At 40.1% G+C, this 14097-nt stretch overlaps 2 protein-coding genes across 4 annotated transcripts in view; both read left to right on the top strand.

The window, feature by feature from the left end:
- Window positions 1–836, top strand: part of SPDL1 (spindle apparatus coiled-coil protein 1) — a 46392-nt gene extending 45556 nt beyond the window's left edge. For all 3 annotated transcript variants that reach the window (XM_070739459.1, XM_070739460.1, XM_070739461.1), the window contains one exon: window positions 354–836. In XM_070739459.1, coding sequence (XP_070595560.1) covers window positions 354–507 — 154 coding nt within the window. In that variant the 3' untranslated portion in view covers window positions 508–836. The remainder of the gene's footprint in view (window positions 1–353) is intronic.
- Window positions 837–6810: 5974 nt separating this feature from the next.
- The window catches only part of DOCK2 (dedicator of cytokinesis 2), a 344199-nt gene continuing 336912 nt past the window's right edge, over window positions 6811–14097 (top strand). Inside the window, exon 1 of the mRNA XM_070735887.1 lies at window positions 6811–6982. Coding sequence (XP_070591988.1) covers window positions 6943–6982 — 40 coding nt within the window. The 5' untranslated portion in view covers window positions 6811–6942. The remainder of the gene's footprint in view (window positions 6983–14097) is intronic.

Genomic DNA, 14097 nt, shown 5'->3' with positions numbered 1-14097 from the left:
TTGGTATCTTGTTTGAAACAGTATAAGTTAATGTTTGATGCACTTTTTATATATATTAGCTCAATTAAAATAGATCTCAGATATATTCACCAAATGTTAATAAATCTAGTATATCATTAAGCTTCCAATTATATCTGTATGTAATGTAATTTATTAGCTAAATGCTTTGCTTTGTTGCTTTTAATATTTGTGTGTTTGCTTTTTTCTATCCATTTTTTCCTTTTTTAGCATAAGTTTAAAATAGAATTCAAAATTAAGTAAGGAACTAGGAATTAATGGCATGCTTAATGTAGTTTCAAGTTAGGTTAATGTTTATATTTAATGTGAAACTTGAATGGTTGCTTTAACTATAGGTTAACTTCTGAACCTGATTTAAAGATTGAAGAAAATCATCTTGGTACAGCTGAAGATATATCCAAGCATAAGAAGAAAACCAAAAAGAATGTGTATCCCATAACATATGTATCTTCTAAGCAAAATCTTGAAAATCAATGTACTTCACAATGAATGTTTTTGTTACTTTTGTGGGTCCTTTGAAATAGCCTGCCCCAATCTGCAAGATATGTGAAATCATCATCTCTGGTCAGTATAAGACAATAGTTATATTGACTGAGCATGATAAAAGTTCTAGTTCAATTTGTTTTTATAGAGTTCCAGATTAGGCAGATCTTTTTATATGAATCCCAAGCAAGACTAGATATAAATAAATGGATTTAATATATGGTTATGAGACTGTAACACAGCACTATTCTTGCTCTACTTGTATGTATGTATTAAATAAATATTTTTTTCAAAATGGTTGTATTCATTTGTAATAAATATGAAATAGAACTTCAGACTTGTGCATTACATTTTTCTGATTGCTTCTCCCTTAGCAAAATTGTAGTTTCCTGCTAAAAAGATCCATATATCTTTATGTCAAATTGAAACATGTTTAATTTTATAACTACAGTGGTACCTCAAGATACGAATCCCTCGTCTTACGAACAACTCGTGATACGAACCCGGGGTTCAGAAAAATTTTGCCTCTTCTTACGAACTTTTTTTGAGTTACGAACCAGCGTTCGGAGACTGCTGGGAAGCCGCGCGGCTGTTTTAAAAGGTGACAGCCGGGCGGCGGGGCTTCCCAGAAGCCTCCTGAACGCTGGTTCGTAATTCGGACAACGTTTGTAAGAAGAGGCAAAAATTTTCTGAACCCCGGGTTCGGTTCGGAAGGTTGCTGGGAAGCCCCCCAGCCCGGCTGTCACCTTTTAAAACAGCCGCGCGGCTTTCCAGCAGCCTCCGAACGCCAAACCTGGAAGTTCGGGTTTGGCGTTCGTAATACGAAAAAAGTTCGTAAGAAGAGGCAAATTTTTTCTGAACCGTTCGGAGGATGCTGGGAAGCCGCGCGGCTGTTTTAAAAGGTGACAGCCGGGCGGCGGGGCTTCCCAGCAGCCTCCGAACACCAAACGCGGAAGTTTGGGTTTGGCGTTCAGCTTTGGGAGATGGCTGGGAAGCCGCGCGGCTGTTTTAAAAGGTCACAGCCAGGCTGGGGGGGTTGCTGGGAAGCCCCCCAGCCCGGCTGTCACCTTTTAAAACAGCTGCGCGGCTTCCCAGCCATCTCCTGAAGCCGAACGCCAAACCCAAACTTCCGCATTTGGCGTTCGGAGGCTGCTGGGAAGCCGCGCGGCTGTTTTAAAAGGTCGCAGCCGGGCTGGGGGGGGGGTGCTGGGAAGCCCCCAGCCCGGCTGTCACCTTTTAAAACAGCCGCGCGGCTTCCCAGCCATCTCCTGAAGCCGAACGCCAAACCCAAACTTCCGCGTTTGGCATTCAGAGGCTGCTGGGAAGCCGCGCAGCTGTTTTAAAAGGTCACAGCTGGGCTGGGGGGCTTGCTGGGAAGCCCCCCAGCCCGGCTGTCACCTTTTAAAACAGCCGCGTGGCTTCCCAGCCGTCTCCTGAAGCCAAACGCCAAACCCAAACTTCCGCGTTTGGCGTTCGGAGGTTGCTGGGAAGCCGCACGGCTGTTTTAAAAAGTCACAGCTGGGCTGGGGGGGGGTTGCTGGGAAGCCCCCCAGCCCGGCTGTCACCTTTTAAAACAGTCGCGCGGCTTCCCAGCCGTCTCCCGAAGCCGAACGCCAAACCCAAACTTCCGCGTTTGGCGTTCGGAGGCTGCTGGGAAGCCGTGCTGCTGTTTTAAAAGGTGACAGCCAGGCTGGGGGGCTTCCCAGCAACCCCCCCCAGCCCGGCTGTGACCTTTTAAAACAGCCGCACGGCTTCCCAGCCGTCTCCCGAAGCCGAACGCCAAACCCAAACTTCCACGTTCGGCGTTCGGAGGCTGCTGGGAAGCCCCGCCGCCCGGCTGTCACCTTTTAAAACAGCCTGGGGGCTTCTCGGCGGCCTCCCGAATGCCGAACCCAGAAGTTCGGGTTTGGCGTTTGGGAGGTCGCTGAGAAGCCCCCAGGCTGTTTTAAAAGGTGACAGCCGGGCGGAAGCGGGTTTTTTTGCGGGGTTTTTTTTGGTTGCACGGATTAATTGACTTTACATTGTTTCCTATGGGAAACAATGTTTCGTCTTACGAACCTTTCGTCTTACGAACCTCTCCCTGGAACCAATTAGGTTCGTAAGACGATGTATGACTGTATTGTGGTTATGGGTGATTTCAACATGCCTGATGTTGACTGGAATATCCCCAGTGCCCTTACATGTAAAAGTAAGAATATAGTAGAGGCCTTTACAGGAGCAGCTCTGGCACAGCTGGTTAAGACACCAACTAGAGGGGAGAATATTCTAGATTTAGTTTTTACGAATGGGAATTGGGTTTCAGAGGTTAAGGTGGGAGAAAATTTAGGTTGCAGTGACCATCTAAGTTTGTGGTTTGATGTAAAAACTGATTGTGAGCAATCCTATACTGCAACCAAAGTATTGGATTTCAGAAGAACAAATTTTAATGTAATGGGGGAATATTTAAATAATGAATTAAAGGGGAGGGATAAAATGGCAGGAGCGAGCACCCAGTGGACTGTATTAAAAAAGGCCATCTTAAAAGCCACAGGACTATGTAAGGCAAATAACTAAAGGTAAAAAGAAGAAGAAACCGCTATGGTTTAGCAATGATGTAAGGGCTATAGTCAATGAAAAAAAGGCTGCCTATAGGAGGTATAAAGAGTCTGGAAGTATAGCTGATAGAGAGGTGTATAAAATGAGACAGAAGGAGGCGAAACAGATAATACATGTTGCTAAAGCCTCAAAAGAGGAAGAAATTGCCAAATCTGTAAAGAAGGGGGATAAAACCTTCAGATATATTAGTGATAGGAAGAAGAAAAACTGCAGCATCACAAAGCTTAGTACCGGGAATAATACATGCATTGATGGGAATAAGGAGATCGCTGACCATTTCAATAGCTACTTCTGTTCAGTATTCTCAAAAGACACCTTACAAAATAATATTATAGAGGGATATAGCATTGCTTCCAGCTGTATGGATTCAGCTCCAGTGATCTTAGAAGCCGATGTCTTAGAAGAACTTGAACGATTAAAGATAAATAAGGCAATGGGTCCAGATGGCATCCACCCCAGAGTTCTTAAAGAACTCAGATCTGTCATTGCTACCCCCCTGACTGATTTGTTTAACCAATCCCTGTTAACAGGAGATGTTCCTGAGGATTGGAGAATGGCCAATGTTGTGCCTATCCACAAGAAGAGCAGTAGAGAAGAAGCTGGTAACTACAGGCCAGTTAGCTTGACATCAGTTATAGTTAAAATGATGGAGACTCTACTCAAAAAGAGGATAAATCAGCACCTAAAAAAAAATAACTTATTGGACCCAAATCAGCATGGCTTTACTGAAGGCAAATCATGTCAGACTAATCTCATTGATTTCTTCGACTGTCACAAAGGTGTTGGCTCAAGGTGGTGCCGTGGATATTGCCTATCTGGACTTCAGCAAAGCCTTTGATACGATTCCACATAAAGAGCTGATAGATAAATTAGTGAAGATTGGACTTAATCCCTGGATAGTTCAGTGGATTTCAAGCTGGCTGAAGCATAGACATCACAGAGTTATTGTTAATAGCAAGTATTCTGAGGAGAGACAGGTTACAAGCGGTGTGCCACAAGGGTCTGTTCTGGGTCCTATTCTTTTTAATATGTTTGTGAGTGACATAGGGGAAGGTTTGGTAGGGAAGGTTTGCCTATTTGCCGATGACTCTAAAGTGTGCAATAGGGTTGATATTCCTGGAGGCGTCTGTAATATGGTAAATGATTTAGCTTTACTAGATAAATGGTCAAAGCAATGGAAACTGCAGTTTAATGTTTCCAAATGTAAAATAATGCACTTGGGGAAAAGGAATCCTCAATCTGAGTATTGCATTGGCAGTTCTGTGTTAGCAAAAACTTCAGAAGAGAAGGATTTACGGGTAGTGATTTCTGACAGTCTCAAAATGGGTGAGCAGTGTGGTCGGGCAGTAGGAAAAGCAAGTAGGATGCTTGGCTGCATAGCTAGAGGTATAACAAGCAGGAAGAGGGAGATTGTGATCCCCTTATATAGAGCGCTGGTGAGACCACATTTGGAATACTGTGTTCAGTTCTGGAGACCTCACCTACAAAAAGATATTGACAAAATTGAACGGGTCCAAAGACGGGCTACAAGAAAGGTGGAAGGTCTTAAGCATAAAACGTATCAGGAAACACTTAATGAACTCAATCTGTATAGTCTGGAGGACAGAAGGAAAAGGGGGGACATGATCGAAACATTTAAATATGTTAAAGGGTTAAATAAGGTTCAGGAGGGAAGTGTTTTTAATAGGAAAGTGAACACAAGAACAAGGGGACACAATCTGAGGTTAGTTGGGGGAAAGATCAAAAGCAATGTGAGGAAATATTTCACTGAAAGAGTAGTAGATCCTTGGAACAAACTTCCAGCAGACGTGGTTGGTAAATCCACATAACTGAAATTAAACATGCCTGTGATAAACATATCCATCCTAAGATAAAACACAGGAAATAGTATAAGGGCAGACTAGATGGACCATGAGGTCTTTTTCTGTCGTCAGTCTTCTATGTTTCTATGATTGATTGAAGAATTGACCTCTTAGAGCAGCGGTCCCCAAACTACAGCCCGTGGGACGGATGCGGCCCGCTGAGGCCATTTATCCGGCCCGTGGGTGACTTCCAGCACCGTTAACAGTCCGTTGCTGGGGGGGCGGGGACCATGATGGTCAGGAGATTGCTGTCGGGCAGCAGGGGCCCGCTGACATCAAGCCCTGCACCTGCCAGCAATGCCACCCTCCCAGGGAAGCAATGTGCTTTTCAAACGTCGCTTTTCAAATGCGCTGCTTCCCCGGGCAGCCAGCTTTGCTCAGCGCCACTGGGCTTGACATCAGCGGTCCCCTGCTGCCACGACAGCAACCCCCTGACCGCCGTGCTTGCCTTGTGCCATGGGGGCGGGGCAGAGGGTCGGCCGCTTGCATGCTCGGGGAGGATGACACACAGTGTTGGGGCCACTTCTAGGCTGGTCCCTCCGGTTAAATAAAACAAAACAAGCCGGCGGGGCGCTGGGATGGACGCCGCAGAAGCCTTTCCTCCCCTCCCCCTTCGTGCCTTTTCAGCTGGGGAGCGAGAGAAGCGGAGACGGGCAAAGGTGGACGCACATGCTCAGTTTTCCTTGGAAGCTAGTGAGCTGCCAGGGCAGCGCCGCCCATGGAGGGAGCCCCCTGGTGGTCAGCCATGGCCACAGCAGCCCCCCTTGCTAGCCGGAGAGAAGAGAGATGCACCTTTGCCCCTTCCTGCCAAGAGGGAAAGCGAATGGCTCTGTTGCATCGAAAAAGGGAGGGAGGAAGGAAGAGAGAGAGAAAGAGTGGGGGAAGAAAGAGGGAGAGAGAAAGGGAGGGGAGGGAGGGAAGGAAGGGAAAGAAAGAGAGAAGTGACTCTTGATTTAAGCATATGGTAAAAAGCACCCAAGTAATAACAGGAAAAAAACAACAGCCCTCACCTGTTTTGTAAGTGGTTCAAGAGTTCACACATACACACACACACACACACACACACACACACACAAGGGGGAAGGAGACAGGGTTGGAAAAAGAGAGGAGAAGGGAGAGAGGGAAGGAATGAGAGAAAAAGGGAGGAAGAGGGAGAAATGAGAAACAAATGAGAGACAAAAGGGGGAGCGACAGGAGAGAGACCCAGAAATGAGAACAGTGGTAGAAATTTGAGGAGGGATGATTATTAAATATGGATCGACTATGGAATATTGGTAAAATATATATTTAAGTGTTGTTTAATATTAGGATGTATTAATTCGTAAAATTGGATTAGAATTTTAGAACTATAGAATTACATAGGTAAAATTAATGGAAAATACATAGGATAAACAAGAGGTTTATGATATGTACTGTATGATTTTATGAGTTTGCATTATGCATTTAAAATATACTTGGAAATGTAGAAGATTGATGAAAGTTAATAATAGTAAATGCTAAGTGCCTGAAAATTAATTGAGCTTGGAAATATTGAATGAAATTATAGAAAAGTATAATTTACGGAAATATATTAATTGATGCATTATTTTTCTATTGGTATTTTACTTTTTCATAGTTTCTTTTTATAGTCCGGCCCTCTAACAGTCTGAGGGACAGTGAACTGGCCCCCTATGTAAAAGGTTGGACCCCTGTCTTAGAGGTTTTGTATGTGCTATAATTCCACGTGATTTTGTTAGACTAAAACATGACTCTTCCTCTCCTGTCAAGCAAGGCATGCCTGCCTAAGTATCACTTTCATTTAGTGCAAGAACCTTACACTGAGGGAGGGTGCGCAGACAAAAAGAGGAAGGAAGAAGAGGAACAGGGAAAGCCACACAACCCAGACCTGCTGTTTTTCAGCAAAGTTATCTTCTGATTCATTTGTATTAATCGGAGCAGTCCACCCCAGTATCCTGAATCACGATTTATTGTGGACTCCCTAGGAATGACTCCTTGGCATAGAAGTGAAAAGAAGATTGGAGTGGGTATGTATCTTGCAGCCTTTTTTTTTCTAAGCATGTCTTTCTGCAGAGAGGGTGAATAACAATGTCAAAATGGCTGAAAAACATTTCTTAAAACAACAACAACAACCCAGAAGCGAGCAGGTTTTTTTTAACTTGGAAATCCCTATATGCACCAAATTAAAATTCTCAGAATTTCACTTCAGAACCACCATTGTGGCTGAGATTTCTATGATTGTAGTCCAAAAGGTTCCAGAAAGACTAGGAGACACATTTTGAGCTGATTGATTCATAGTAATTTAAAATAAGGTTGATTCCAAGCAACTCCTCAATTTGAGCTGTTCTGTAAAACTCACAAATACCTTTAATGAGAAAATTATTCAGTTGTCATTAACTCTGAAATTTAAGCTATCAAAATTAAATGGGAAAGTTCAGTAACTTTTTCTAAAGTTTCAGCTTAATTATACAGGAAATAACAGGTTGTGGGTTTTTTTTTTGAAAGAAATTAGTTCTGTGAATTGGAAGAGGCTTCTTAAAAATTGCAATCTATTCTTCATAGTAGATTTGACTCTTCTTAACTGACAGTTATTTAGAAGATAAAGACTACTTTGTACAAAGTCTACTGATGTGCATTTTCCAGTGATAATGTAAAATTATATTCTGTGCTAAACTACCAATGTGGTAGCAGCATTAAGAGGGTTTACATCTGAGAAAGCAGGAAGAGGACATATTTGTATGTTGAACTTAAAAAAGAAAAGAATGATCTCACCTCGCTTTTGTACATAATTGAAGACAGAAACCATACCTAATATTCCTCCCTCCTCCTATTTTCCCCATAATAATAACAACCCTGAGAGGTGGGTTGGTTAAGACACTGACTGGCCCAAAGTCACTCAGCTGACTTTTATGCCTAAGATAGAACTAGAACTCACAGTCTTCTGGTTTTTAACTCGAAACACTTGACCAAAATGGGTTTGTTTTGAAAGCCAGCTTAGTTTCTACAAGATATCAGTGTCATTCTCAAGCACTGCCATGTTGTAACAAGAAAGTTGCTGCAAGTCAGGGAACTGATTTTTGGGACAGGTATCCATGAATCAGAAATGGAGAACCGTTTCATTTGGTCAAGAGATAGCCATAACCCACAATGTACTAGGGTGATTTTCTCACAGAAGTTAGATTTGAAAACAGAACATTTCAAAACCATTGCTGGGTGAGATAATATTTTGTGGACAAAGCAATGATATTTTCATATCCTTTGAAACAAATTGTCCCTCAAATTAGATGCATCAAGTACAGGGGCAAGTCTCAAGCTTGAGTAAAGGCTCTCTTGTCCTATGAAGCATTTCAGTCCCAACATTTGGGGGTTTTCCACCCCAGCAACACCTTTATTTTCATAGCTGAGATAACATTGAGAATTTAGAGCTTCATTCCAGGAATAAGGATATTTATGTTTTGTTCCCTGAAAACAGGAAGAGAAAAGTGTTATCTCAGGATCCTTATCTTTAAAAATATCATGAACCAAAATATTTCTTGAGCTGTATAATAAAGCATTGAGAGAAATATATTTCATTCTCTATGTTGCAAGGAAACTGGGGTACTTAGTACTAAGTAGCAATGCTTTGACTATGGCAAAATCTAAATTATATGGGTAAAAGTTCCCCTTGCACATATTTGCTAGTTGTTCCCAACTCTAGGGGATGGTGCTCGTCTCTGTTTCTAAGCCGAAGAGACAGCGCTGTTTGATGATGATTCCATGGTGAAGTGGTCAAAACGACTAAATGCTGAAGATGCACGGAATGCTGTTACCTTACTTGCATTTTTACATGTTTTCGAACTGCTAGGTTGACAGACGTAATGAGGCAAGTAATGAGAGCTCACTCCATTATGTGGCGCTAGGGATTCAAACCGCCAAATTGGTGACCTTTCTGATTGACTAGCTCAATTTCTTAGCCACTGAACCACCACATCCCCTAAATTATATAATTCAGTTTAATTCATTCCTTGGGAAAATCAGCTCTGTTTAACTCTGATTAAAAAACCCTGGCACTTAAAGCATGTAGTTTTAAAATTAGCTGTCCTGAAAATCTTCACACGCAGTAGTAGCAGTAATAAAAATTATTATTATGATTGGTCACAGTTGGCCAAACGTTTAGGCTGGATTTGGCATTTTTATCAGCTTATCAACTTTTTCCCAAGGACCGGGGATAGCTCAGATGTTGATATTTGATGGTGTGAAATATATTGTTGCAGGATGTAAGCTGTTGCAAGTAAAACTGTCTTTTGCAATTGATGGGTGATGATTTTGTCAATGCCAATGGTGTTAAAGTGGTGCTCCAGTTATTTTGGGATTGCACTCAAGTAGCCTGCCATTATTGATACTATCTTTGCTTTCTTTTATTCCAATTGACCTATTTCTGTTTACAGATCTTTGTTTCCTCCTCCGCCTCCTGCTCTTCCTCCTCCTCTTTCTTCTTCTTTTTTTTTTTTGCTTTCTTCAGCAAGGGTATTACAGTGTTTGTTTGTTTGTTTATTTATTTATTTATTCAATTTTTTGCCGCCCTTCTCCTTAGACTCAGGGCGGCTTGCAACATGTTAGCAATAGCACTTTTTAACAGAGCTAGGCTATTGCCCCCACAATCCAGGTCCTCATTTTACCCACCTCGGAAGGATGGAAGGCTGAGTCAACCTTGAGCCGGTGATGAGATTTGAACCGCTGACCTTCAGATCTACAGTCAGGTTCAGTGGCCTGCAGTACAGCATTCTACCTGCTGCGCCACCCCGGCTCAATTTATGTCCCAAAAGTGATTTATAAAAGGCAACTGGACTTTTTTGTTATTTCCTTTGCTTCTCATACAAGAATCTTTTTCAGTTCTAACTGAATGGTGGGGAATGGAGGGACTTATACTTATCTGGCTGTTAGCACTTTGAAGATCAGTTGTTAGCTCTCCGAGACTTGTTGAGGCCACTTGGGGATTTATCTGGGTCACCTGAATCAGAGTGCAAATGGGTGTGGAATCTTCTTGTGATTGATGAACTATGTTGTAGACAGGATATATGTTTGTATTGTATCCCACCCCCACTGTTGAGGGAGGACTATTTAATTTTAACACAGATTACCTCTTTTACTCTTTTTTCAAAACAATAATATCAATAAGTGGTTATCTTTATCCAGACTTCTTTGTCTTGCTTATCAACAGCTATGAAGTCTGAGCTTCTTCATTTTCTATTACTTTTTCTAGTTCTTGCTTATGGTCAAATGATACCGCCTTGCAAATATTCCAATGCACCATTGTGACTACTTTGTCATGGAATTGTTTGTAGTCACTCTATGATTTTCTTGTAGCAGTTAATTAGACGTTCCTTTAGCTTTTTTGCAGAGGTGGCCTTTGTGTCTCTTGCTGTCTTCTCAATTCTGGCCTTGGGTGAATTTGTTTGAAAGACGTCATCTTGTGCAGCCAGAATGATCTCCTCTATCTCTTTCTTCAATTTTTCTGTTCTTAGCTGTTGCTAGATCTTATTGTTATCTGCTTTGCCTGTTTTTTATGTGTGCTGACCATTAATACTTTTTCTTGCCCAGTCTCTTTTCTATTATTCATTTGCCTTTTCTTTGTAGGCCACTTTGGTCTCTACAGTATTCAGTAAGTCTTCATAATATACTTGTCTTACTGCATCTTCTTCACTGTCCTTTAGATATTCTTCCAATGCCCTTTATTAACTGTTCAACTGTATGGTTTATTTGTAACATTCAACATTTTCTTTGGTACATAGAGCCTATCAATATACAGTGGAACCCCGACATAAGAGCTGCTCTACTTAAGAGCAACTCGAGATAAGAGCTGGGAGGGGAGAGATATTTTTGTTCTACTTACAAGCCCAAATTCGAGATACAAGCGCCAAGGAGCTGTCTCCTGAAGCCAAACGCTAACTTCCGCGTTCGGCTTCAGGAGACAGCTGCGAAGCGGCGCGCGTGTTTTAAAAGGTTGCAGCCGGCCTGGGGGCCTCGGGGGGGGGGGTGCTTGCAGCTTTCTTTCTTGCTCTTTTTCTTTCTCTCTTTTACCTTCCCTTCCTCTATTTCTTCTTTTCTTTCTCCTTCCCACCTTCTTCCCTCCCTCCCTCCCTTCACTCATTCCTCTCTTACTCTCCCCTTTCATAAGTTTCCTTGCTTCCTTCCTCTGTTCCTGTCCCTTCCCCCTTTCTTTCTTTCTTTCTTGCTTTCTTGCTTTCTTTCTTGCTCTTTTTCTTTCTCTCTTTTACCTTCCCTTCCTCTATTTCTTCTTTTCTTTCTCCTTCCCACCTTCTTCCCTCCCTCCCTCCCTTCACTCATTCCTCTCTTACTCTCCCCTTTCATAAGTTTCCTTGCTTCCTTCCTCTGTTCCTGTCCCTTCCCTCTTTCCTTCCTTCCTTCCCACCCTCCGTCCATTCATTCACCCATTCCTCTCTTGATCGCTTAAAGCCGGTCCCTGGTGCAAAAAGGGTTGGGGACCTCTGTCCTACAGGATTGGGTGGCAGAGAAGTTGAACATATGTAAATTTAAAAGTTTAAGAAAGTTTACAAGTTAAGTGAAAGAAACTTCATTATTCATTTATATGTACATGTACATTTCTTCATTAAAAACATGTCTTTCTGCATAATTTAGACTAACTTTGTGAGTTTTTTGAGGGCTGGAACCAATTAAAATTATTTACATTAATTCCTATGGGGAAAAGTCGTTCGAGATAAGAGCTGCTCGACTTAAGAGCCCAGGTCCGGAACGAATTAAACTCGTATCTCGAGGTACCACTGTAGTTCTATTGGAAGAAATGTCCATCTAGGTTCAGTTCCAAGTGGGAAGAAAGACACTGGAAACATGTAGACTGCTTGGAAAAAATGATCTAATGGTGGTTTGAGATCCTGGGGGAAAAGGGCAGATTGTTGGGACAGAGATTTATACCCTCTGCTGGGCTTTTAACTTGCTTCCTGTTCCTGTGTAAGAAATGTACTCTGATTGGTTGTCAGACTTCCATGAGACCAGGTTGAATCTTGCTTGGTGATGATATAATGAAGGGGCTTTGGGCAATTCCTATTATGGATTAATGGCTTTGTCCTGGTTTGGATTTTGAGTCAGGGCTAATCCCATCACCCCGGAACTGATTTTGAATCTATGCCTCGGAGTTTTCTTTCGTTGGAGCCCTGACAACATCCTTATCTAACTGCATGAATTAGAGCTAATATTGAAAGACTCTTGAGAACACAGTACTTAATACATGATACATTTTTGAATTGAATTTTGAGTAAGCAGACGAATCAATACTAAACAAGATTTCAAGGCATACAGGAATATGTGTAGGTGAACCATTCTGTTTGGTTATATTGAATCAGTTTATTTCACATACTAATAAAATTCTTCAATAGTATAACAACACACTTTATTTTGTTCAATCAATATAGTGTAGGTCCAACTTGTCCATTGTAGTTGAATTCAGTTAATTCTTCCTTGCTGCCCATTTTCTCCTTCCAGTATTTACTCCTATACCATTATCAAAAACCATTTGCTGAAAATAAATAGCTCCTGTTTCCCTGGACACAGCCAGATATAAAATGCTAGTAAGGCAATATTGAAACAGGGATTAACATCTTTGATTCAAGCTAAACAAAAGCCACAACAGACAATACTTTTGACAAATGGGCATAGCAACTCCATGTTATTGCCATGTATTGCCCAGGCAATTTAATTTAATTTAATTTAATTTAATTTAATTTAATTTAATTTAATTTAATTTAATTTAATTTAATTTAATTTAATTTAATTTAATTTAATTTAATTTAATTTAATTTAATTTAATTTAATTTAATTTAATTTAATTTAATTTAATTTAATTTAATTTAATTTAATTTAATTTAATTTAATTTAATTTAATTTAATTTAATTTAATTTAATTTAATTTAATTTAATTTAATTTAATTTAATTTAATTTAATTTAATTTAATAATTTAATTTAATTTAATTTAATTTAATTTAATTTAATTTAATTTAATTTAATTTAATTTAATTTAATTTAATTTAATTTAATTTAATTTAATTTAATTTAATTTAATTTAATTTAATTTAATTTAATTTAATTTAATTTAATTTAATTTAATTTAATTTAATTTAATTTAATTTAATTTAATTTAAAAAGGGAAAGAGATTGGAATTATGTGATCATGAAGGAGACATTCACTAATAAAGATTTTTTTTTTCATTTGGCCTCCTGAATTCATACATAGGAATTCATAGTGTTCAAACAGACTGAATCTCTTTCCTTTTTAAAAAGAATCAGATTCATAGTATCAAATGACGTGGCAGAACTTAGCTGTAAGTTTCCACTTGTTCAAAAAACATCAAGGCGGCAAAACCACTTCCTTTGTGAGTCGTTAGGATGTCATCACACTAAAGCCCTTTCCTAAGGTATCATCAGCAAGCAAAGAATGGTATGCTATTATAAAATTGCTAAATACCAAACATTAAGTTCTGTACCATTTTCTTCCTGGTACAAGCAAAACCAATCCAGTGACTATAGAGTATTTATTTTTATTTATTTCTTTTGTCCAATACACAATACACATTGAAGAGAATAGACATGTAGTAATATATATATTATAAAGAAATAGAAGAAAAGATATAAAAATAGAGGAGAAGATATATGAAAGGAAGAAAAGATAAATGAGATAAGGAGAGACAATTGGACAGGGGACGGAAGGCACACTAGTGCACTTATGCAAGCTCTTTACTGATCTCTTAGGAACTTGGAAGGTATACTTACTTGCTCACATCTGCTTCATGGAATTGTTTTCTTTAAGAACAAAAAAATGGAAAAGGAATACATGAAATAAAATGAGTGCAAGATTAAGAATGAGATACACTTTCACATTGATGGGCAGACTGAATTCTATGTTTGTAATAAATTAATACTCCGGGGTCATCTTTGAGGCTTCAGGGTTGCCACTAAATGGGAAGGGGAAGGGAATGTTTAACTGGAGTTTTGCAGTCAAAACAAAATGTTTTCCTGTGCGAACCAAGGTCATTCAAACAAATGGCTGGGAGAGGAGAAGCAAAGTAACCAAGCAACTGGACAGCACTTGTATTGGATCATGTTTTATTTTATTTTTTTTGTTATCTG

The sequence above is a fragment of the Erythrolamprus reginae genome, chromosome 2 (assembly GCF_031021105.1).
Source record: "Erythrolamprus reginae isolate rEryReg1 chromosome 2, rEryReg1.hap1, whole genome shotgun sequence".
Classification (NCBI taxonomy): Eukaryota; Metazoa; Chordata; class Lepidosauria; order Squamata; family Dipsadidae; genus Erythrolamprus; species Erythrolamprus reginae.
Note: the sequence above shows the minus strand (reverse complement) of the source record. Positions and strands in the feature narration are given on the sequence as shown.